This window comes from Lonchura striata, chromosome 7 (assembly GCF_050655825.1).
Source record: "Lonchura striata isolate lonStrDom1 chromosome 7, ASM5065582v1, whole genome shotgun sequence".
NCBI lineage: Eukaryota > Metazoa > Chordata > Aves > Passeriformes > Estrildidae > Lonchura > Lonchura striata.
This window is the reverse complement of record NC_140709.1, coordinates 16,952,675-16,976,974: the sequence shown is the minus strand read 5'-3', so window position 1 is coordinate 16,976,974 and position 24,300 is coordinate 16,952,675. Positions and strand designations below refer to the sequence as shown.

The following is a 24,300-nucleotide window of genomic DNA, read 5'->3' as shown; positions in this document are numbered from 1 at the left end:
AGGAGAGCCTGCAGGCGGGCAGCGTTGCGTCCCTCGCCTCTGCTCCGCCAGCGATGGCATCCCCCGCCCCGCGCCAGGCACCTCTCCCGCCTGCGAGGTGCTGTCAGGGCTTTTAAGCGTCAAACACAGGGATAATTATAAACCTCTGAAAACCGACGGGGCTTCATATCTCACTCTTTCACCGACTGCAAACCTCCACGCTCGGCCACGCGGTGTAAGCACTGTCCCCTACGCTCTTCCACCCCCCCAAAAAAAGGACAAACGCGGGACAAGCGGACCGGCTCCGTCAGGGAGAGCAGCGGCGGGACTCCCGCTCAGAGCCTCGCGGTGGGCCGAGGGCGAGCGAGCCCGCCAGCCTCTTCCCCGCCATCCCTCCCGATCCTTACTTGCAAATCGGCGAAGTGCTTTCTCCAACACGACGTTAACGTTTTGCCAGGTTTATTTTACTTGTTATACACAGACGATACAAACGGGCAAAAACCGAAACATTTCTCAATGGAGCATGTACTGGTATAAATTATTCAGTTCCACAGACGTAACAGAACAAATATAAAAATCACAACATTCGATTTACAGAAGAGTCAAAAATATACACACGTTTATGACCCTGAATTTCTATTAGGAAATTTCCCCGTCGAGTGTAATCTAGACTGAATATTTAGCCCGATGCATATTTCAGTTCGTAATTGGTTTTTTTTCCTTCCATATAAAAATGCGTTAATTGTATAGATTTGCTACTCAAAATTCGAAGACTTAATATTCTGCTTCGCCGGGGAGGGAGTCCTGGAGGGATATTACTTCTCCTTCAATGGTATAATAAGAGGTTTACAAGAATGATCACTCTTACTTTCGATGTGCATTTGATTCCCCAGGAAGTCAGATCTCGGTTAGCTACTTTATGAAAAAGTCAATTCCAAAACTAAATGCAGTAAAATATACAACTCACAACTCATCTTCACTGGACTACACTATGGTTACCAACAATTCAGTCGTCTATATCTTTTTTTCTTTTTTTTTTCTTTTTTTTTTTTTTTAGATTATTCATTACAAAGATTTACAGCAATATAAAGAAAGACGGGGGAACTGCAAAGAAATTTGAAAATAGTTTGTTAGCATATTTGGCACCTGCAGGGACCAGTAATGGATTTGGCACTTGGGGGCAGGGGAAGGGGGATTCCACAAAAATAATATTGCTGATCTCGAGCTATTCCTTTCAAAGAAAAATAAGAGGCAGTTAATTTTGGTTCCAGAAGGCGTTATGCTCTTTTAATCGACTTTCCTATGAGACGTATTTCTGTTCTTTTGAAGGGAAAGCTGAGCTATTTCTTAGCTGTGTTAGCCCAGGGCACCACGTAATTATTTCATGCGAGGAATTGGAGAGAAAGTGAGAAACCCATTACCCGCTGCTACAGCTATGGACCACTGACATTTCCAGAGGCATTTAGGAAGAGTATTTACCTGGGGAGGGGCACGAGGAAGAGGGAGCAAGGAGCGGGGGGGAATGGGCTAAAGAAATTTAAACAGGATCTAAGTTTTGTGACTTAACAATGAAAACAAAATTTAAAAATCCAAACAAATAAATAAACCGAACCAAAGAAAAGTAATCTGTTACAATAAAATAAATACTATATACAGGCATTTCACAGGCTGTTTTCCCCACTATTACTGTTTCCCCTAGAATCCATCCGTGGTAAAAGGAAGGAAGCGCTGTACGGTTTGAGAGTCTAAGCATCCTACTGATCAGTGGGTTTCGGTGCGGCAGTGCCCCCCGCGCCCCCGGGGCGCCGCCGGACCGGTCGGGCGGGAAGCGGGGCGGGGAGGCGGCGGCGGCCGCGGCTCAGCCTGCCTGCCCGCCTCCCTGCCGGGCCGGGGCACGGATGGGGCAGCCAGGGGCGGGGGTCAGTGCGCTAACGCGGAGGAGTTATTGTGCAAAAGGACGGCGGGCCGGCGGCCGCGCCTAGCTGTGCGAGTAGAAGCCGTAATAGCCGATGTCCTTGGCGCAGGTCTTTTCGCAGTCCCGCTGGGTGAGCACCTCGCTCTTGAGGGGCGAGGAGCTCTCGGACACCGGGGTGTCCGAGGGGGAGATCCGCCTCCTTTTGGCCTGCTCGTAAATCCCAGAATCGGAGGAGTCGATGGACTTAATGGACGACGGCGTCTCGATCCAGCTGGAGTCGGACAAATCTTTGGGCTTGGAGTCCTCGGCGCCCGGCAAGGGGGACCGCTCGGGGGCCAGGCTCTCCGCCTCCTCCCCCAGGTAGGGGTTGCCGGCGGCCATGCGCGCCGCCGCCGCGCTGTTGGGCCAGCAGGAGAGCACGGAGCCCGACTTGCTGCAGTACTGCGGGGGGCTGCGGGCCCCCCAGCCCGAGGGGTCGGCGTAGTAGCCCAGCGGCCGCCCGGCGCAGCCGGCCGCCTGCAGCGGCAGCGCCTTGACGCCCGCGGCCGCGTAGGACAGCAGCGTGGCCGCGTTGCCGGCGAAGTCGGTGGCCGTGTCGTAGGCGGAGGCGGCGAAGTCGAGGCGATTGTTGGCGGGGGCGACGAACCAGCGCTGCGGCGAGGGGGCCCCCGGGTCCTCGGCTTGCTGTGGGGAGAGCAGCCCGTTGGTGTGGGGCACGCTGCGGTCGGCGCCGGGCCCCGGGCCGGCTCCTGCCCCGGGATGGAAGCGGGACTTGGCGTAGTTACTCACGAACTGGTCCTGGAGGAAGGAGCCGGCCATGGCGTAGCGGGCCCCGGGCACGATCTGCGAGCGGGGCGAGTCGTTGGGGGAAGGCGTCAGCCGGTCCATGTCGCAGCCCGTGTAGATCCTGCCCAAGAGAAGGGGAGAGAGCTGGGTGTCCGCCGCAGCCCGGCGCCGTCCCAGCGCGCTCCGGCCCGGCCCGGGAGCCTGCGCTCCTCTCCGGGCTTGGCCTCCGGCATCAGCAGCGCCGAGGGCCTTTAACGGGGAAGAGGAAAGACGGGGGCAAGCATGGAGAACAAATCTTTCGGGACGGGTTGGCCATTCCTTGACGGGGCTCAGATCCCTCTCTCCGGTCCGAACCCACAACCCTAAAGCGTGGAATCCCGTGCGGTTAAAGCTGACCGGTCCCACCACATGTGCACCAGGCAGCCAGCCCGGTCATTTGCCACGAGCAGCATGAGTGGCAGACTATGGAATTCTATCGGCTGTTTAACACTTATTATTGGGAGTCACAGACGAACCATCAACATTTTACTGAGTTTAAATTAAGCTAATCTTTAAACACCTACTGTAGGAAATGTAAAGCCAGACACTTCCAGTGTTCCCTGCTTGGCCTATATATAATTCTCCCATGCTGGGCTGCAATTTGCGATTATGAAAACTTTAATGGATGAATAACTACTATCTGTATTTAATTCAGGCTAAAACTGTGCTTTAATTAACCCTCCACGCCTCCTGGAATTTCTTATCCAAAATAAACTTGGCCCTTAAACAAATTCAACGTGCTAGACAACATTGAATCTTCCCCCTCCCCCCGTCTCCTTTCAAGTGACGCCCTATAAAGTTTTTTTTCCTATCAAAAAGAGAAAAGCACTTTTGGCTGGGGCCGAAGGCCTTTCCCAAGGCCGCACATACTCTCGCAGAGCACCCGGAGCGCAGGCAGGCTCGGCTGCCGCCCTCTATGGCACCAGGGACCGCCGCTGCCCTCCCGGTGGCAGACCGGCTCCTCGCCACTGCTCGGCGACCCCCGCCCCCGAGGGAGAGCGACCGCACCACAAGCTGCTTCGTGGAGAGGGCTGGATCTCGACCCCAGGCCCCTCTCGCACTAGTTCAGCTCTCGGCGTCGTTTCCACCCTTGCCCTGCAAGCCTGCTGCTGGTGGCTGCTGGACCGCGGTCCAGCGGATGGGCTGAAGCAGGCGCTTAAGATACGCACGGGGTGAGGCCAAGTGAGGCCGCTGCCCGACACAGTTTAGAGAGGAAAAAGGGTCCTCAAAGCCAGGGGCCCGTGCCACAGACCAGAACGTGCAGTGGGACAGGCGAAATCCCTGCCGTCTCTTGCCCCGGGTATATGGGCAGCCCTGCGGCCGCCACCTCCCGCTGCCCAAAGTAGGCAGGGGGATGCCCGGAGGGTCGTACCCCGGGCCAGAGGAATCCTGCCTGCAGGGCCTGCAGGCCGGGACACCCCCGTTTTCGTCCCGAGGGCCGCGAAAGGCGGCGGGGCTGAGTGCTGATGCCGGCCCGGAGCCGCAGTCGGGGGGCACCAGCCGCCTGCGGCGCGGGCGTCAAGGCCGGGGGTCAGACCGCTGGGAACGCCTCGGAGGCGGACGGGCAGAGGCAGAGCAGGGACAAACAGCGATTAAAACTTCAGAGGCTTTAGCTCCCAGAAGGGAGAAGGGGGAAAAATATTCAACCCCGGAGAAGAATAAAACGAGACGAAGACATTTCCTTCCGGACTCCAGCTCTACGGACCTCGGAATGATGCAGACCCGGCGGGTTGCCGGGGACCGAGTCCCTGCTGCTCCGGTGCTTCTTTCGGAGCCCTTACGCGCAAGTGAAACGGAAGCTTGGAAAGAGGCGCCAAGATACGTGCCAGGAAACAACAACAACAAAACCCCCGCAAGTGCCAAAGCGAGGTGCGGACTCAGGTGCGGGCAGCGCGGCCGCAGGCGCGGAAGCGGCCTCAGGGCTGCGCAGGGCCTCGCCGCAGGGACAGCCCCTGTGCCGGAGCGGGCGTGTGCTTCCCTCCCGGAGGGCTCTAGAAAAGCCTGACATTACAACATCGCGGTGTGAAATGAGCCAGCCCTCATCCTAAATCTCCCCCCTCTGACATGTGTGTGCAGCCGGCAGAAGGGTAGTAAAAATCCGGTTTACTTACGTGTCATAATTGTCTCGGAATCCTTTTGCGAAAGGGTTGTGGTCTATTTTCAGCTGCGTGATCTAGGGAAAGAGAGGAGCAGAGCACACGTTGTGAAAGCCTGAAAAATATACCCCACTGCAGCCAACACGCTTTTAAAGGACCAAGCTTTACTCTAGTCAATCATACTGCCTTTAAACCGTGAAAAATAAGCTCTGGCATGCTTATAGACATCACAGTCTAATTTTAAGATTTACGTTGTTGTAAAAAGTACGAAAAAAATCGATATTTAACCCCATATTTTGAGATGTGCTCAGCATTCCTAGTGCGTAAGTATGAATATACTGAAATCCAGAAATTAGGCAAAATGTACCGCAGAACGGTAACTAGGAGTTTGCATTTGCATCGAGCAAAATAATTAAAGCGAGAATGTGGTCTGAACATATGTCATTTGAAAAGGGGGCACCAGTCTGTAGCAAAGCCAGACCACTCCGAAACGCATCCAGGCATTAACGAGCTTTTAATTTGAGGAAGTTGCTCCGTCACCCCGGCGCAATCAATGAAGATGTTAATTGATCTTTGCAGACTTAAAGCTTAAGCTAACAGCTTAACAGCTAACTAAGCTGTTTCCGACTGGGAGATAAACGCCGCGGGCCAGCGCCCAGCCCCGGGCGGAGGGGCAGGATCGCGCCCATCCTGGCGGGGAGGGCGATGCCGCTGCGGACACCCTGAGGGGGCTCCTGGGGCGAAGGCGACCCGAGAGGCTACGGCCGCCCTCGGGATGGCCAGGGAGGGCTGGCACAAAGTGGGGAACAGGGAGCCCCATCTCCCGGCGCCGGAGACCCGGGGGAGGGTGGGCAGCAGCCGGGCCATCCCTGGTGGGCTGCCTTGCGGGGAGCGGGGAGACCGCGAGGGGAATAAACCAGGGAGCTCTTTACATCGGTGTTTTGGTAGGCGGTGACGGCAATGAACTGCGTCTCGGGGAAGGTGAATGTCTGCACTCTGCCCGGCTGGTTGGTATCCTCCGTCCCGTCTTCGTTCACCTCCACCACATGCAAGCGAGGTTGGTACTTGTGAAGGGACTGTAAAACCACCATCTGTCAGGCATGGCAAAAGGAGGGAGGGGGACGCGGGGAGAAAAGAAGAAATTAGAGCGAGAAGGACGAGGAGAGCAGTGCCCGCTGGCCGCCGCCTCCCTGGGACGGCTGCGGAGTTTCCCGGCCGCACCGGACAGCGGTGTCAGCTTGGCCAATGCGCTCAGGGCCGACGAGGCCCGTGGCAAAATTAAATGGGAGGACTTTGTCACCACCACCCCCCTTTTCTTTTCACCCAACGACACGATCTAAAAAAAAAATACACGTCCTTTCGGAAACGGTAGGATTTTAACTAGAAGAAATAAAAATATTTCTGGCAGCGTCTGCGTTCCTCCACTGACCTGCCCGTTGTTGTTTGATGCTCCTTTATTGTTTGTAAGTTTTAATTTCCCAAAGGAGATTTCCTGACGCATCCAGTGGGCTCCCGTGTTGGGGGAGTCGGGATGCATATACACCCGGTTTCCTAAGCAAAGCAATAAAAAACACAACCACATCACAGTTCTCGCCTGTACCCCGGTTCTGCCGCTGCATCCGCACACGAGGGTGAAGAACCCCGTTAAGTGGACAATATTTTACTGCCAAAACTCCCTTCATTTTAAACGAAAGGATTAAAACAGCTTTTTCCGAACACCTTTTACTTTCTCCTCCACCCTCCTTTATTTTTTTTTTTTTTTAAACATCGTTGGTCCCTTTGCTTTTTAGTCGCCAGAGCCAGTCCGCAATGGCATTAATTAATCATTCTCACCTACATATGTGTCGAGAAAAGTGTTAATTGGAGGAACTTGCCTTGTACATTTGTGTCCGCCTTGCCGCAAGGAACCCATTTGCCTCCCTGAAATCTCCAGTGATTGGGGTCCGCCAAAATTACATCCACAAAAATATTGTAGTGAGCCGTAGGGTCGAGACCAGAAATATTAAAGCTTAGGAAAGGGAACATGCGCCTATAAAAAAAAAAAATAAAAAAAAAGGAAAAAGAAAGAAAGAAAAGAAAAAAAGGAAGAGGGGAAAAAAAAGAAAAAGAAAGGGAAAAAGGAAAGCAAGCCATCGGCAGCGACAGGCACACGCGGAGCACCCAGCCGTTGTGCTTCATCCGCACGGCTCCCGATAGCGACTGGGAAATAAAAATCCAAAGAAGCCCCCTCCCCGGAGTGCCGAGCTTTCTGCGGGGAAGGGCTGAGTGCAGCGGGCGCGGGAACTTTCGGGCAGGTAGAAAAGGCTGCCCCGGCGGGGACCGACTCCGGCGGGAGCCGACTCCGGCGGGGACCCGCACCGGAGCTCCTGGCGACCGGGGCAGGGGCCCCGGTGACGGGGGAGCAGCTCCGCCGGGGCGGCGGAGGCTCCGGGCGGCTCCCCCGGCGAAGTCCGCGGCTCAGCCCCGACACCCAGAAAGGTCCGCGCAGTGGCTTACCTTCCCTGCTTCGTGATGATCATCTCCGTCTGGTGCCGGTGAAATTTCAGCCAGAGTGGCCTGTTGCACAGGTAGACCTGAGCCTTGCCGGGAACCAGCCCCGGCTGGGTGGAGGAGAACTGGTAGAAAGGTGCCCCTTGGTAGGAATGGCCATACTGCTGGGGGTACGGGTAGCCCGCCGTGGGGTAGCCTTGCGGAGAAGAGTTGGACAGGAGGCTGTTATAAGCTCCGTTGGTGATCACAGGATGATGAGCCATGTAGCGGCTGGGGCTGGCGATGGAGAAGGCTGGGTGAGCAGGTCCATGCTGGCTGGGATAAGGGAACATGGTACTAGGAGCAGAGGCAGCAGACTGGGGCTGGCTGGACTGAGAGAGCAGATAGCGATCTGCAGCAGATCCATCGAAACTGTGACGAAGCTCAGAGACCCCGTCCAAGACGGGAGAGAGTTTATTTCTCTGGACGTCCCCTGGTGTGTCCTTGGAGTCAGGAAAATTGTCTGTATCTGACTGATTCGTCATCCCCCTGGTAATTTTTTTCAAAGGTGAACTTCTCTCCAGGTTGTCAGTGGTCGAGATAATGGGATGATCATGCAAGGCAAGCTCAGATCCGCCTGCATGTGGGTAACTGCTGCTCACATTGAGAAATTTCTTGGAGAGCATGATAGAGGGAGAAAGACAATGCTCCAGCTGCATAGCTCTAGCACCACAGTAATAACCCTTCAGTCCCTGGATCTGAAAGGGCTTCCTAGTATCAGAAGCTAGACATCCTGGGACCCACACTAGGCAGAAAGCACTTCATCTACCAAATGCTTCCCAAACGTTTGATTTACTTTTTTTTTTTTTTTTTTTTTTTTTTTTTTCCTCCCTTCCCAGGGAGAAGAGATTGGCCAATTGACACTATGCAGCAATCAGGAAAGACTCACTTTTGATCTTGCTGCTTGTGGAGAGGATGAAACGGCTTCTGCCATTGGTTAACCGCTGACAGTAATTTAATTAGATAGACATTAATTAGGATAATCACCTGGCTCCTGGTCGCGACGATCATGGCAAATTGAAGGAGATGATTTTATTGTGAGATGGAAGGGAAAGGGGGAAGGGAAGAGTGTGTTTGCTGTGAGAGCTCATTATTATGTGACCTTTCTAGCTTTTTTTATTTTTTTTTTAATTTTTTTTTTGACTACGGCTGGAAAATAAATCCGCACCCGGAGATTACCCAAATATTGCGCGCGTGTACCCCACCTTTGTGCGTCAGGGAGAAAAGCGGGTCCTGGGCGCTCTGGGGAGCGATGGCGAGGGGAGCGCGGGGCTCGGCGGCCGCTGCCCTCAGCTCACCCCCGCGGTTCGTCCCCAGCGGGCGCCGTCCCTCTCCCCCAACTCTTCTGAGCGATCCCCGGCGCATCGCCCCCACCCTTCCCACCCGTGCCTGTTTCGCGGGGGAAAATACACCCTCCGTCCCCGCTGACAGTGGCCGCCTATCATCTCTTTTAACTTCTGAAATAATCATAAGCCCCGCAGCCGAAGTGCCCTAATGTATTTGCCGCGATGTTTACGGGTTCTTTAGGGTTCTTTAGTAAATAAATATTTCATCTGGGAGCCGTAATGCCGGAGATTATCAGCGAAACAGCGTGGAAGGCGTCCACCTCCCCATCCGTCTCCGGATTCCTTTCCTCTCGATGCCTGCTTTCCCAGGGACTCGGTCCCGCGGGCAGCTCTCGGGAGGGGCAGGTTCCTGGCAGCACCCTTGCCGGGGGCCGCGGGGTCGATCGGAGCTGAGAAACCCAACCCATGGCGGTGCTGCGGCAGGAGCGGCCGGCACGCCGTGCCCAGGGGGTCTCGGCCCGGGCTGCGCTCCCAGGCGGGCGGGGCGCGGGGACTCCCGGGGACCGGAGGCACCGGCCGGCGGGGCCGGGCTGTGCGCGGCCGAGCCTCGGCTAGTGAAAGCGGGACCCTCCAAGGCGCAAAGCTGCGCCTGAAGAGTTCAGGGGGCCCGCTCGCCACCCCGCCTTTGCCAAGCACCAGTCTCAATTTCTCTTCCTAGGGAAGCCTGCCTTAGAGTTTAAAAGCACGGGGTTTGTTTTTCGGCTTTTTGTGGGTTTGGGGTTTGGGTTTTTTTGACCGGGCAGGAGCTCTCCCGTTCCATTTTTCTTAATGTTGTCCCCTTAATGGTTTGGACTTCAGGTATTTTACAGACCACATGTCTTCCCAGGTGACATCAGCAACCGACTTCAAATTTCACTGACAGATAATGCAGCCTGAACCACCACACCACATAATAAAACTGAACCACCACATAACTGCCTGAAGCCAGACTGAAACTTTGCAAACTCAAATCCAGAGAAGACTAGAACCAGGATGACTTGACAGAATGTGTATTTCAATGCTTTCAAATCCCGTGGCCATTTATTTTTCTGTTGCTTAACCGTGAGCTACTTCGGTTATTCGGTATTTCATAGATGCTGACGCACACACAATCTCTGCAAGGAAATTATTCTAATAAGAGAACTTATGAAGCAAAAAGCAAGCAGTTCACTGTTCTACTCGAGTGGTTCAGTGTATGCAAGTTTCCATACATCACCTTCTTTCAGTGTTAAGAAAACGGTTTCATTATTATCAGTTCTAACTAATGTTTCCGACACTTGTTTCACCAGTGCTCACCCTTCCCTTTCCCTGTTTGCAACAACAGAATGGCAATGGACTTATACAGGCAGGAGATGGACCGAAATGCAGATAAATCCTCGGAAATGCTGCCCTGAATTACAGAGCTACAGCCATATAGATGTGGAGCTGCAATGAATTCAGTGGTATACTGCCAATCACATGGAAGTGCTAATATATGCCAAAAATCTTCAGTGCACAACTCCTAAACTGGTATAATAGGGGGGATATGCAATGGCAGGTGGTGTTACAGAATCGTCATAGAATGGAGTGAGGTTTGCTAATACAATATGCCCGTCCTTCATGCTGACAGGTGACAAGGGGTCATGCTGCTAATGAAGGTCTGCTCCATTGCGGCTGGAGGCTCAGAAGGTGGCTGCTTGAAAATCTCTTTCTTCCTCCAACATCATATATGGGCTGCTGCTTTTCAGGTTATGGCATACACACAGTTCTTCCAAATCATCTGTGTAGCTCCTAAAGCACTGGACAAAAATAAGGAAGGATGCCCCAAAACCCTGCCTTCTTATTATTCATGTTACCTCTTGGTAAATGGAAAATTGTGTCTCCAAGTTAAACTGAGGAGTGAATAGAAAGCAGGGTACCACAGCACAAGCTTATACTACGGGAGATCTGCGTCTCCAACAGACTCTCTTCAGCTACCCTCTGCAAGATGTACATTTGTCAAAATTAATTTAGAATATGTAAGACTCACTGGTTTGTCTCCCTGCTTACACCAGCCTCTCACGCATGTATACACTGCAGCACTGCGCTAGCTCCTCTCCTGTTCTGCAGTGCCATGTTACCCACGACCTGCCAAACTCCGTCTCCCTCGTGGTGTTACACGTGTGTGTGGGAGTAGAGAGCAGCAGGGATGCTGAGCCCCCCTGGCAGACGAGCCCCAGGGCAGGTCCCTCGATCAGCTCCTGCCCCATCTCACCCCGGGCGTGCGCATCCGGCAATGCGAGGCCTGAATGCAGCCCTCCTCAACCACCCGCAGCTTTGCAGTGGGAATCTCCAGAAAGAACTTCCATTTAACTACACGCAGGCAAATGTGGTTTGGTATGTCTCCATTTTCCCAGTCTGATATTCCACTGCCTACTGTGGGGGCAGAGGGAAGGCCATAAGGAGGGCAGCTGCAAAAATCTGCATTTTTCCCTCTGAAGTAAGTGCACGTTAAATATACTTTGAGAGAGAGTTAGTTTAAAATAGTAAATTTAGTTAGTTTAAAATAGTAAATTAAAGGCCTCAATAAGAAATTTCAAACAAAAGAAAAATCTTTGAATGGTAAAGTGTAAGTAAATATGGCCATAAGCCAGAAAATAAGACCATTTAAGGGTTATTTCCTTAAGTATGCAAATATGAAGTCAATTAAAAAAAATTATCTTCAACAGGAGATGCAGATAGTTTTGAAATATTTGCCTGTCAGTACTGTTGCTGTTTACTAAAAAAAAAAATCTCAAACCAACAGTAAAGAGAAAAAGAAAACTTCTGCCCAGACAAATCAGCCTAAGCAACATTCAACACTTGAAAAAAAGAACCCTAACAAAAATTCCAATCAGTCCCTGCCCAAAACCCAGAGTCACTCCCCACACCCAGATATTTGGCTTTGCCTGCTTCAAACTAAGCAAACCACCTGCCTTCCTGCAAGTGTTTCTCTCTCCAGTCAGTAGAAATGATTTTAAATGTCATATTCTAGTTGGGACTCTTTCCATATATTTATATATATGGACATTTCATGTATGTTCTCTCATAGGAGGGTGGGTTCATGTAACCTAGAACAGCCTCTGTCACTTTAATGTTTATTCTCAGAATACTGCTATTTATGACACCGCTTGTGAGAGTTCTGTGATTCAGTTATCAGCAACTGAATTAATTTCCTTAAGGTCAGTTGTCTTCTGTAGATATTAGGGTTTGAATAACATTCAAAGAGAACTGACAGAGGAATTTTCAGCATTTTTGGTTTTGTACATGCTCAGAATTCAGAATGATGATTTTTTTTTTGTTCTAATCTCCATATGAGACTAACTGGTAATCAATGGGAGCCAAATTCCAGTAGAGAATTTTTGCTTTCCTAGCAATTAGTATTTCAGTAGTTTTACAGTCGGGGGGAACAAATGTTTACTAACACTTTTTCTAGTTTGTTAATTCCCGTTGTCCTTTCTCAAAAAACACTGTCCAGAACTTAAGACAGATTTGTAAATGTATTTTTATTATGTTGCAACAATCAAAATATATATGTACTACTGATTTTCCCCCCAAATATTAAATGAAAACGTACTCCATTTTTTCCCACATTGTGTTCTTGAATGCTTTGGAATTTGTGAGGACCCTGACATAAAGAAACTGAAGCAAATGCACAATTAGAGACTGAGAGGTGTTATAGTGCTGCACTTACATTGCAAATGAAGTCAGATGTCTTGGTTTAATCAAATAGAGCCTCAACAGTCTCTGTTTTGTATAAGAAACAATAAACAAATATACACAGAAAGCATCACCAACGGTAAAACAGTTATTTAAATACAACTGTATCCAACATAGCAGCTAAACACTGGACAATGTTTGAGGTCATCAGCACATCCACATGTTCTTCTAAATGACGTTTAGGGTCCTGAAATACAAAGGATGCCCGTGAGAAGAATGACTGAAACACGTCTCTGAAGGATTTCATTTACTTCAAGTCTATTCATGATATCTGTGAGTTAATGAACACAGGCCAGTAATGCTCCTAAATTTTCCATTCTAGGAAGACTTAGCAAATGACTGAATTTCCATGAACAAAATTTTATTAATTCATACTAACAGTTAAGCTGAGGATAGGCTTAGGAAGCAAACTCCTATCCAGCAACTCAAGAGTAACCATGGCAGATGTGAGTTAGTTTAAAGGACAACACACAACATGTGAATTTTACTATACATCTCACTAAGACCAATATTTTAATCTTAGTTCTGGTACACTGCAATTTCTTTTCAGATCTCTGCAAATTAGTGCTCTAATCCTGCAAAGATTCAAGCATCATCTAACACAGTCTTTGAATAGTTGTGTTGACTGCAAGAAAATTAGTGTATCTATACCCATAAAAACATGAAATGTGAACAATGCCCTGTCAAATGCTCTTAGGAATTGAATGTTAAGCCTGAGCAATTTTCTGAAAATACATATTTTTACACACTATTACTCAACTGATGTAGGCATTTGTGGGCATCTGCATGCAACAATAAGATTATTTTTGGTTGAAAATCATACCCATGCACTTCTTCAGTTTCACCACTGATACGAAATAATTAATTTCCAAATACTGCAAAAATATCAGGCATACCTTAAAAGGATGTCTCTAGGTGAATTGGGCCACCACCACAGATGTCTAAAGTTTATTATAGTATTATTGTAGTAATTCTTGTGTGTAAAGAAATTAAAATATGGAAGAAAATCATACATGAGAGTTGTAACTTCTTTAAAGATGGAATTATGTCCAAGTGTAATGAACACATTTAAATTTATATAGAAGAGTGCTACTGAATCTGTGCATGCTGCCCTTCTTAAATAACTCCTTCTCAAAGATCAGACAGTTCTCCAATATCCTTTCAGTTCCTAACAAATTATACACCTAATAAGATCATACCCCTATTGTGAGTGGCTGCTTGTTTACAAAGCTTTTTATCTACGTTGCATAAAAAAACCCACTTGAAAATTACTTCACTGAACCATTTTTTTCATTTAAAGGAAACTTAAAATTTTTATCAGGAAAAAAATTATTTTCTTTTTGAAGAATTGTATCAAAATAGGTTTTTCATGTATGCGTAACAACTACTGAAGCTCAAGTTCTGTTTGAGATGACATCATAACCCTTAAAATACAACCCTTCTTACATATTTTATATGTATATATTTATGTATGTGTAGGTGTGCATAAACTCCATTGTTCTGAATGCTACAGAAATACATGAGTGACTGAACAATAGTGCAGATGTGTTATGACATTGCTGCTAGAAGCTGACACATAAGAGCAATCCAGAATCTTTTAAATTCTTCTACTGCTACTAGCAATACAATAAGTACTGGTTCTTTAAGGACACACTAGATCTTTTAAAAGCTATTTCTTGTTTTCATTGCCCTTCTTGAACACAAGCTCTTACAAATTTCCTTTGCTCTCCTCTTGCTCACAAGAGCACATTTCCTCAATCTTTATGCTGAAATCAAATGTAGAAATAGTTTTTTGTTGAGTCTTTAAAAAGACATTATACCCTAACATTGTGAAGTGATGGTAATTAATTGAGTGGGTATTTTCGGTTTCAGCTGTGGTCCTAAACAGTTTTCCTCAAACACCAATACAAAGGAACTCAGCCTACCTGCCAAGTGTGCCTGAGAGCTGAGCACTGACAGTGTGTTCATGAACTGAAGACAGGGTGAGCTGGCTCTTTACATGTTAATATACATGATAATGTACAAACACACCCCCTCACCTCTGTTTCCGTGATCACCATTTTGTAAGTGTCTCCACAGTTTAGGCCTCTCTGAGACAGATTTGGATATCATTATGTCTCTTAGAAGAAGTTAAAACAAATGAAGAAGGAAAAGGGAAAACTACTAAGTTTCAACACTGCTCAGCATATAATAAAAACACATATAGAACACGGCTTGCAGACATTCTGCCAATTACCTACAGTCAAAGGCCCTGTTCCTTACACAACCTCCAACAAAAATAAATTTATTATTTGAAGCTTTGAGAATATCATGCATGTAGAACTAAAATCACCTCTGCACATGTAAAAAATTAGTATTTAGAATGAACGAAGCATATAATTCCACCTCACTCTAATTCATCACACCTCACCTGCTTGCCAACATTTTTTATTGCCAGCTGTTCAGGTGTCATCTTATCTTCTTCTTCAACAGCCTGTGAAAGAAACACAGAAAAGGTCAGTGTTTCAGATTTCATTTACTTTTCCCCCAAGCCACAGATTCTCAAAATACAATTCTGTTCCTTAAAAAAAAAAAAGAAAAAGGAAAAAAAAATCAAACAGCGACACATTTGAGAAAGTCAAAAGGAAAGGTACTTCAGCTTTTCAGCAGACGTGGTTTTAATTACTGAGTGTTAGTGCAAAAGATCAAGGCAAATACTTGTGAATGGTTTTATTGTCACTATTTACCAAAATGTTAGTAAGCAAAATTCTTAAATGAGCAGTATCAATAGTTAAAGATAGTTAAAAACAGTTAAAATAATAAAATAGAACCAAACTCAGCATTTCTATATTGTTTCAACTACTGGAGATTTGATCTCAATATATTTTTGTACTGATTAAAGTAATTTATTTTAATATATTTTGATACGGTTATGTTGCCTTCAAATATAGTGTCCTCATAAATTTCATCCACTAACTTAACTAGTGAATGTAATACTGAATTTTGGTTATAAGGACTTCTAAGGAGTTAAAAAAATAAGAATGTGTTAAGAATTACTACCATGATTACTACTCATAGAATGCTTGTTGAGATCTAGTATTTGTAAGAAGTATTTCTAAGTGTGTCAGTATTAAAACAGGACAAGCAGCTGTGATTTGTCTTACTTACCACACCAATAAGAAATTTCTTATCTAAACAGAACATTGAACTGGGCTCTTGAATGCATTAAATACTTACAGCCTATCTACTGGACTGATACAGAAAAATAACCTTTACTCTGCCACACTGATCAAACAGTCCTAGACTAAAGGACTGAAAAATTTGACTAACTGCTCATTTTGATCTACAGAAATCTTATATTCTTGTCACTAAGTAAAAATACAGAATTGCTATGATTACTCACATTTCAAAGCAAAGCATGTAACTAAACACTTGGACAAAAGTTTAGGGCAAAAAGTCTGGTGGCAGTGCCTGAGGAGCTAATCTGGCAACTTCCCACAGAAACCATACGTAGCTGATTAGTATGAACTACAGTCATTCTGAATGATAATCAATTCCTTCTAAAATTAGGTAACCAATTTCTTCACTTCATAAACACAACTACACTTATACTGTCATTATGGGATATGAATACCTTGTTATAATTCTTAGCTAATTCTAACATCTCCTTCACTACTGTTTCATTGAGTTTGCAATGTTCACTGTAGTCCTGAAGTGTCAAACCTTCCATCCAACTCTTCTTATGCAAATTTAGCAGCATCTGGAAGACAAAACCTCTTTAGAGTATTCACCATAAAATCCTTTCAGAATACTATGAAGATCTTTTTGACAGGTAACCAATTTATAGTAAGAATATAAAAAAAAATTGATCTTATAATGTCAGTGTTCAAATAGAGGAAATACAATGATAAACTACTCTACTAGAGAAGAAGATAGATTTGTGTACCTTTTAATGATCAAACTTCTTGAATCCTAAATATGAAAATGAGGCATGAAAACATGGGTCACATTTATTTTGACAGGAATATGTAGATTTGTTTTCTGGGATTTGTTACTCTTGCTGCAGGTTAAGAATGCACAATTGCCTTGTACCAAGGCTAAGAGAAAATGGAATACTTTAGCTGCCATATAGTTGACTAGTTGAAGCCTTTGGCCTCTGATGAAGTTGAAAAATATTTTAATGCTTGGATTAAATTCATACGGCTTCACTGATTATCTGATCTGTATGCAAGCAACTGACAGTTATGATAAAACAGACTTCGAAAGTGACCAAAACATGACTTGTGTGTTTTTGCCTCATACAGAATAAGCAAGCATAAAAACCATAGGATAAAATGTGCAGAGATTTGATGGTGATAAATGCAGGCACTATTATATATATTTGAAAGATTTTACTTGACGCTTTCATGTCATCTTGAAAGAGCAAAGGAATAATAAAAATAGCAATTTCTTTATTTTCATGAATAAAGGAAGTGTATTTTGTGGATCTCCTGCACACTTGATGACTATAGGGAGGACCCCTTCAGCAAACAGTTTCAGCTTGCCTTCAATTTGTGAACATTTACTAGAATTTCTGAGAACTGGTAATCCCTGTAATTGCTATCACCTGAATAAAAGTACCTGTTTCATCCTATGTGGAGCTTCCAAAGCAACCTGGCTTTGGAACATGTGAACTGAGTAGAAAGTTTGTGTCATAATTAGTGTTAGCAAGATCTTAGCTGCTGACAGAAGGAGTCGTAGGCAAACTGCATATGGACAGTTTAGCTAGGCTATCTTGATTTTAAAATTAAGGTTTGGTGTGATGAGCTCCTAATCTAATACATGAAGCATGTACTCTTCTTACTACAGATGGAGATAACAGATCACCACCATCACAAGGGGGGTTTGAGATATGTATGAAGCTGCCTCATGAAAGATGTGAGAGAGAGTCGTTGCCTCACAGATAAAAGTCTTCCTAACTTGGTCAAGATAATTCTCCTACTTGCAAAGGTAATAACTCACTTATATAAAACCATTGACAAAAATACACACTTAGAACTTCAGACAAGACTGGATTTGGTAAATGATTGCATTTGACTGGAAACAATAATGCCCTAGAAGACTCACCGACATTTCCTGAGAGAGCTGGTTTTGTTCAATCAGTTACTCCTTTAAGTAACAGTGAGGTCTTGGAAGTCTGATACTGCACTAAAAATGGTTGTGCATTTCACACATTCTTTCCAACTCCTTATCTTGCACACATATTCCTCCACTATTTGAAACTGGGTTCTTTTCTTATTACTTGGAACTCAGAAAGTCTGAATTATGTGAAAAAAACTATTCTGACCATTTCATCATAAGCTTTGAGATCAATTTCTAACCCTAACAAGGGCATGAAAATGCACAGACATATCAGAGAAAATACACAGGGGATAGAATCTCGTTTTTCAAGAATTAACTTCTGTATATGATATGTAAGCTTTTTTCTTCCTTTTTGTTTTCCTGGTTGAGACTCTCAAGCTAGATTTTGCATGTAACCTTTTGAAGAAGTAACTTTTGAAGAAGTTTAATGCAAAAATAGCAAAAGACATTTCTTGTCAGTAACTCCATAATATTTCTTCTTGTAAATGCAGGACATCACTACTTCCTGATATTCAGTGACGTCTTGGGGAGTTGCAATCATACCGACTTCTGTCAAAGTGATTACAGCAAAAAAACCCCCAACATCCCCTGGTTATACATTCCATTTTGGAAAACACAGTTAAAAATTCTCCTAGCTTCAGGAATTGCAGCCTGTGAAAACTGAAGGCAGCTAGTATGTCTTTCAGCTTCATCACTGAAAACTTAAAATTTTGTACAAGCTTAGGTACAGAAAACAGCACGACAACTTTCCATAAGGTGGACAAAAATGTTATCAAACTATTCATATCATCATTAGAATGTAGTTTTGGAAAAGTTTCATCACAATGAGTGTTCATTCAAGTGCTTTCTGGAAGAGAATCCACCTATTCCAGGAGAGTTAAAATAATTACTGAAAGTAACAGCCGTTGAAATCAGAGTATTGCCACAAATTTGAAATAGTTTGTATAATGCTTCTGTACTCTGAATTAAAGCGGAAACAATTACCTTCTGTTCTAGTTCATTCTTCCTGTAGTTGATGGTGATGGAATAGTAATGTCTGTTTAGTCCATGGATTAATGCCTGCAAAATTTAGGGGAGAAACTGAATTAAAATCACCCACTGCTGAAATGAAGGAGAAAGCTAATTTCAATATTAACATCCTTAAACACCACTCAAATAAAGGAAAAAACACCAAGAAAAAAATGCAGAGCCTACAAGAAGATATGAAGTAAATATACCTGGTTCTATTTCTCTTTTTGTGTTCATTAACTGACAGTTATGTTTTCTATTTCTAAACCACAGATTTTTTTTCACACAGTAGCAACTATAATAAGAAAAAATGGTAACTGCCTTCAAACATTTGACCGATACATATGCACAAACATATTTCTCTCAAATCCTTCCTCTCTCAATAAATTTGGTTATCATTGCTATTAAAATATTCTGTTACAAACAAAAGACTATTTGCTATCTATTTATTTATAACCACTGTCAATATTCCCAAGTTCATTCTCCAGGGTACAACATGAAGAGGGATAAACTGAAGCAAGCAAAAACCTCAGACAATGTGTATCAAATTAACCTTGGATACTGAAACTAATTTTATTTTTAAACTGTAAATTAAGAAAAAAACAAACCACTTTTTTCACTAGAATTATGTCCTCTGCAAATACAATCTGATCAACAGAGATTAGCTTTAGTGATAGATGGATGCATGTATTTTCTATTTTGCTCATTTGCATTATGCATTTCCTTTTACATTTATGACTTAAGGGTGTGTTGTACTAATATTTGTGGAGGTAAAATTCTATGATCAATCCGCATCACAACTAATAGAGTCTATTTTCTAATATAATTTTACATATGAAATATACATTTACAAACAAGATACAATAAATCATACATAAAGTATGCTGAATTAGTGATAAATCTTCTGTTTCAAGCATTCCATCTATTTAATTTTAAATATATATTTAGAGATAGCTATACAAAATGAATGTATATTTGCATCCTATGCAACTTAATATTTCAGAATTATAAAATCATCTGTACGAAAGCTAAAAATGTTTTCATACATACATTTTCTACAATTTTCTATACAAGGATAAAAACTACTCGAAAAGTTACAAGAATTAGCACTTACATAAAACTATTACTTGTGCAACTTATTTTAATTAAACTTGTAAAATACAGGCTTTATTATCAATAACAGAATTTATAGTTGAAACTATTAACAGTAAGTAATTTCCACTGCCATTTTCTTATCTCACTCGAAATGACTGCATATGAGGTTTTGGTGTTTGTGTATAAACTCATGTGTAGATATTTAGGAAGCTTTCTCAAGTTCTTAAAGTTTGACAAACAGGTCTGCCTTCTCCCACTGTCCCTTTCCTTCCCCCTTCCATAAACTACCCTTTAAAAGAGTGGGCAAATGTAAAAGGTAAACAACCATAAAAAAGCTGTTGGTAAGCAAATCAAGAAAAGCACACACACCCAAAAAGGGAAAGAAGCCAAGGCATGTACTACTTTATTATCTCTTAAAAATCTCTTCCTGAGATTTTGAGTAATGTCTTATAATTCCTGCTACTAGCCCAGCTGAAATTAGTATTTAGCTTGCTTCCATCCTCAACTGGGTCAGAATTTTATTCAAGGCTTAAAATAAAAGTAAAACAACACTGCAAGAGCTCCTGGAGCTTTAGGAACAGAATACCATTTAAAATTATGATTTTTATCATAACAGTGACATTTGCAACAGCTCATTGCCAGCTTGCAAAAAATCAACACAAACAAAAACTACCCATTTTAATAACAGAAACCCAAAATCCCATGGCCAAAATGCCACGCTGTAGTGACAGTGATCTTAAAATAATGAAGCTGAACAATACTGCAGGGGTTTCCAAGGGAAAGCATTACACATGGTCTAGAAAAGCTCAGTTAGAAAAGCCCTGAAACATGCAAGCATGGGCTTGCCTACATCCAATCAAGAGTATTAGCTGCTTATTTCATACTCATTATTGTTTGCAGTTTTGACGAATTTAAAAATCAAAAGTAAAACACAGCCTCCTAAACCAGACACTCTTTAATTTTAAGACGCTTTTTTGCTAGCATTTTTATTAACACCAAAGAGTTTCAATGTAATAGTAACAAAAAACCAACTTATTTTTGCCAGATAAGGGTATGGTGGTCTAGGACCTCCCAAAGGATGGCTCTTAAAGCACAAATTCAGCTATTATTTCAGTTCTGCTCTGACTAGTGGATGGCCTTTTTCTTGGATGTTTACCTAGCAAAATATTACTTCTACTGTTCAAGTAATGGAACCAAAAGCAGGGCTTCATGGTTTCAAGGACACATGCCTTTAGAATATATAGTAAGGGGAAAAAGTTTTTTAAAGGAAAAATCAGTGAGGCAGAAGAACGACTGGGATAAAAACATAATCGCTCCAGAGGATACTTGTTTCAGGATAGAAGCTATTTCTCAAAATAAAGACTTCCTTCAGTGAAGACCAAAACTTTTGTCTTTTTAGTGGAAGTCAACTTCAGAAATCAAACTTTGAATATTTATGTTTCATAAATGTGTATACAAAAGAAAAGTTAGAGCAGAAGCCAGTCAAGCATCCATTTTATCCATTGAATATCCTCCTCCACCATTTTTCAGCAAATTACTACATTACATAAAAAACAGGGATTAATTATTTAAGACACAAGGTTTAATCTAGATTACATAATAAGCAAGAACCTCTATAAACTTATAGTAAAAAGAAAAGAGAGAACTTTTCCCATAATTTATTTGTGAGTAACTTGAAGAAAGATGAGATGTTGAGAAGCAGTTTTTAAGTAGGACTGAAAACGGCACTTGTCTTGCATCACGTTATGTCATCAATTGACACTTTAAAAAAGTTTACATTTCCATAAATTTATACTTGAATCTTTGCTGTACACATTAAATAAATGCATTCACTCTTAGATAGCTAATTTAGCACTCAATTTTAAATTCCTCACATATATATGTCCAGTGATGAATCACATCAATTATAAATGCATGTGGAAAAATGCAATAGAGAGAACAATAAATAATTTGTAACCTACTGTTTTAAGTACCTTTCCCCAAAATTGATGAATAAATCTTGCAATTTACAGGACTAGCAGCACTAGGTTTACCTGGATAGATGGCTTGTTTAGGTGACCCAGATTTGAAGTTGTTTGTCTTGGTTCATGTCCTAAGACCATCATATTAGCATTGATCAATCTGAAGGCATCAATAACAACCTGTAAAAACAAGATGTCAAGTCAATTCTTTTTAGAAAATGCAACTAATAGAGCCAAGCAACAGTGGACAAGGCACAATCAACTCTCATCTGTTTTTGGCCTTTATCCAGAAAATCATTTAATTATAATATTAATAAAAAAGAACCTCCTGCTGGCTATGTGATCAGCACACTACACTACCTTGTATTGTAAGGTGACACCAATTATTACCTTTTCCATGGAACTGTAAGTTTTATATGCATTATATCACCATGTAATATTGAATTTTATGTACACTTACTCTAAGCCTCAAAACTATGCATATGTTTGTCACCTAAATCTTATCCAATCAAAATGAATGACAGAGAGAGACTAAAACTGAAAGTGAGCACAAGCTAAGGGACCAAGTCTAAAGCCCAGTCCTGTCACATCAATTATACTACCACAATACTTGAAATGACAACAAAATTATAGCCAGCAAGGAACTTGCCCCATGTATTCCCTTCTAGTCAGATGCTTTTTGCTTCTTGTGACTACGAAAGGGTCTATAAACTGTCTGATGGATTAAAAAGTCCTTGTCAGTGTCATGCTCAGGAGTAAAAAATAGAGTAAAAGAAAACCAAGGTCATTTATGATTTAAAGGTACATGGTAGGCAGCATTCAGTGCTATTTTATTGCAAATAATGTAAGCCCATCACTGATTCTTACTCTGTCCTGTGCTAAATTTGTCTATGAAAATTTTTGCAAAGAGAAATTCATGGTCCCATGCAATAAAACCCCCACCCCTGTCCAAAACATATAGGAGCTGAAACAGACCGAAGAATGTACCAACAATACACTCAAACCCACTGTTGTTGTGTCCTGGCCAGCACAGGCTTGTAACTGCAAGAATAGTTCTTGTTTAGGTTCCAGTCTTTTCATTGGACCAGTGCAGGTACAGCCTTACATGTCCACTAAAGCAGCAGCAGGCAGACTTTGCAGGCATCTTGTTTGCATATGTTTGGAGAATTAACTTAAATCTCCTTTTAACAGCTTTTCTATAATAATTTTTATTATTTTCTTCTCTGTACTATGAGTTGGACAACAACAGATGCATTTATATGGTTGGTTTAATATTTTGAGGAATTAGACTTGAACCTTGTTTACATTGAACAAACAATAAATCCACCAATGTCCCTGAAGTCTGCAGAGAAAGTGACAGTCTCTCACCTTGTTCCAGCATTTTCCTCTCCATTTACACAAATAATAGTAACTAAATAATGTGCAGTTTTTAGGATTACAAAAAAAAAAAACTAATTTAGGTCCTTCATGTGGAAATGAAGTTAATTGGCAAGTATTTATAACAAAAAAAAATCATCAGGTGTAAACAGAAAAAACCCACAAGCTTATCACCAGTTGTGATTTACTTTTGAGACCCAAGTGAGACAGTGGTGTTGACTGAGTGCCACTAAGGTCTATTGATGGTCTCTCAGCTGCTGGCCAGATCCACCTGCATATGACATGTCTTCAAATTGCATGCAGAAAACCTCTTATTAACAATGTTCAGTTCTGACCCAATTAAAATTAGTTACCAGTGATATTGTTTTTTTCTGGACAACAAAAAAACCCCCCACAATTCAGATTCAGAATGCAGCAGAAGTACACTATCTGATATCAAAGCTACAAAAAAAGAGGACTTACATTTAGAATAATACTCAAAAATATCTAAAACAGTTACTATATATCTATACATTCCTTCTCATAAGAAATAACTGGGTTTTAAAATATTTTACCTTTTTTCTCTATCTTAGAACACTTGTAACAAGCTTTTGTATGTATTTTTGTATTCCATTTTAACCAGATGCACTAATTTATCAACACCTGGAAATGCCCAACCATAACAAACAGGCAGTATAAATTAAAAAGTCAAGCAAAGAAGGCAAAAAAAAAAAAAAAAAAAAAAAGCATACCACTGGTTCTCCAGAGACTAGCTAGATAATGGGAAAAAAAAAAAAAAAACTAAGAAAGCAAAAATTTACTCTGAGGAGGAAGAAACATGAACTTGGCAGTATACTAGAAAGACAAGGAGCTACTTTATAGCTTACCAACAGCCCTGATTCTAGACCTGAATTTAACTGAGAACTTTACTATACAATGTTGAGCTTATCCAGAAAGAATGGCATTGTCCAGCATGAATTTGTTTTGGGGCTTAAGCCATAGAAAATAAAAATTCTTAAACTTTTTGTTTACAAGGAAATTCAACATTTTGGTTAGAGTTTTCAGATTAGTTAAATTTCACATTAAAATATGAGAACAAATTCCTGAATTATTTATGAGTGGTACTGAATATTGCTCAAATATCTTAATTCTGACCAGAAGTAACTTTCATTATGTTTTGGGTACAAACTGCATGAGAATACACTGCACTCTCTCTGTCCTCCTGAAGGAATGATATGCAAGTATCTCCTAAGTAGAACAAATATAAAACCAACAGAAAGCAGCATAAAAAAACTGAAATCACAAATACAAAATATTATGTTTTTTAAAAGGATAAAATTACAATTCCTACAATCTCAGATGGGTACAAAAAGTAGATGTGCAAATGCTATTTT

General features: G+C 42.9%; 2 protein-coding genes across 7 annotated transcripts in view; both read right to left on the bottom strand.

Moving 5' to 3' along the window:
* Positions 1-421: 421 nt before the first annotated feature.
* Positions 422-9,101, bottom strand: TBR1 (T-box brain transcription factor 1). 2 transcript variants are annotated; one of them, XM_021526288.4, is made up of 7 exons: positions 7,312-9,098; positions 6,690-6,844; positions 6,245-6,366; positions 5,748-5,906; positions 4,831-4,892; positions 2,684-2,801; positions 422-2,578 (listed from the first exon to the last, which is right to left on the bottom strand). In XM_021526288.4, exons 1-7 carry the CDS (start codon positions 8,001-8,003, stop codon positions 1,958-1,960), a joined length of 1,929 nt encoding a protein of 642 aa, XP_021381963.1. In that variant the 5' UTR covers positions 8,004-9,098; the 3' UTR covers positions 422-1,957. The 2 variants fall into 2 exon arrangements, with proteins under 2 accessions (XP_021381963.1, XP_021381962.1); XM_021526287.4 differs by having other exon boundaries at positions 422-2,801; positions 7,312-9,101.
* Positions 9,102-12,153: 3,052 nt separating this feature from the next.
* Positions 12,154-24,300, bottom strand: part of PSMD14 (proteasome 26S subunit, non-ATPase 14) — a 46,513-nt gene continuing 34,366 nt past the window's right edge. For 4 of the 5 annotated variants that reach the window (XM_085584333.1, XM_077784991.2, XM_085584334.1 and 1 more), the window contains 5 exons: positions 21,623-21,730; positions 18,471-18,545; positions 16,000-16,125; positions 14,797-14,859; positions 12,154-12,573 (listed from right to left, as the gene is read on the bottom strand). In XM_085584333.1, coding sequence (XP_085440459.1) covers positions 12,475-12,573; positions 14,797-14,859; positions 16,000-16,125; positions 18,471-18,545; positions 21,623-21,730 — 471 coding nt within the window. In that variant the 3' untranslated portion in view covers positions 12,154-12,474. Of the gene's footprint in view, positions 12,574-14,425; positions 14,506-14,796; positions 14,860-15,999; positions 16,126-18,470; positions 18,546-21,622; positions 21,731-24,300 lie in introns of all 5 variants that reach the window. The other variant, XM_077784993.2, reaches the window with a different exon arrangement.

Excerpts from the sequence above, each read along its gene's own strand:
- TBR1 (XM_021526287.4), bottom strand. The coding sequence starts at position 8,003 with ATGCAGCTGGAGCATTGTCTTTCTCCCTCTATCATGCTCTCCAAGAAA. Across the intron at positions 6,367-6,689 it reads GGCGGACACAAATGTACAAG|GAAACCGGGTGTATATGCAT; the intron begins GCAAGTTCCTCC and ends TGCTTTGCTTAG. Across the intron at positions 4,893-5,747 it reads CCGCCTACCAAAACACCGAT|ATCACGCAGCTGAAAATAGA; the intron begins GTAAAGAGCTCC and ends CTCTTTCCCTAG.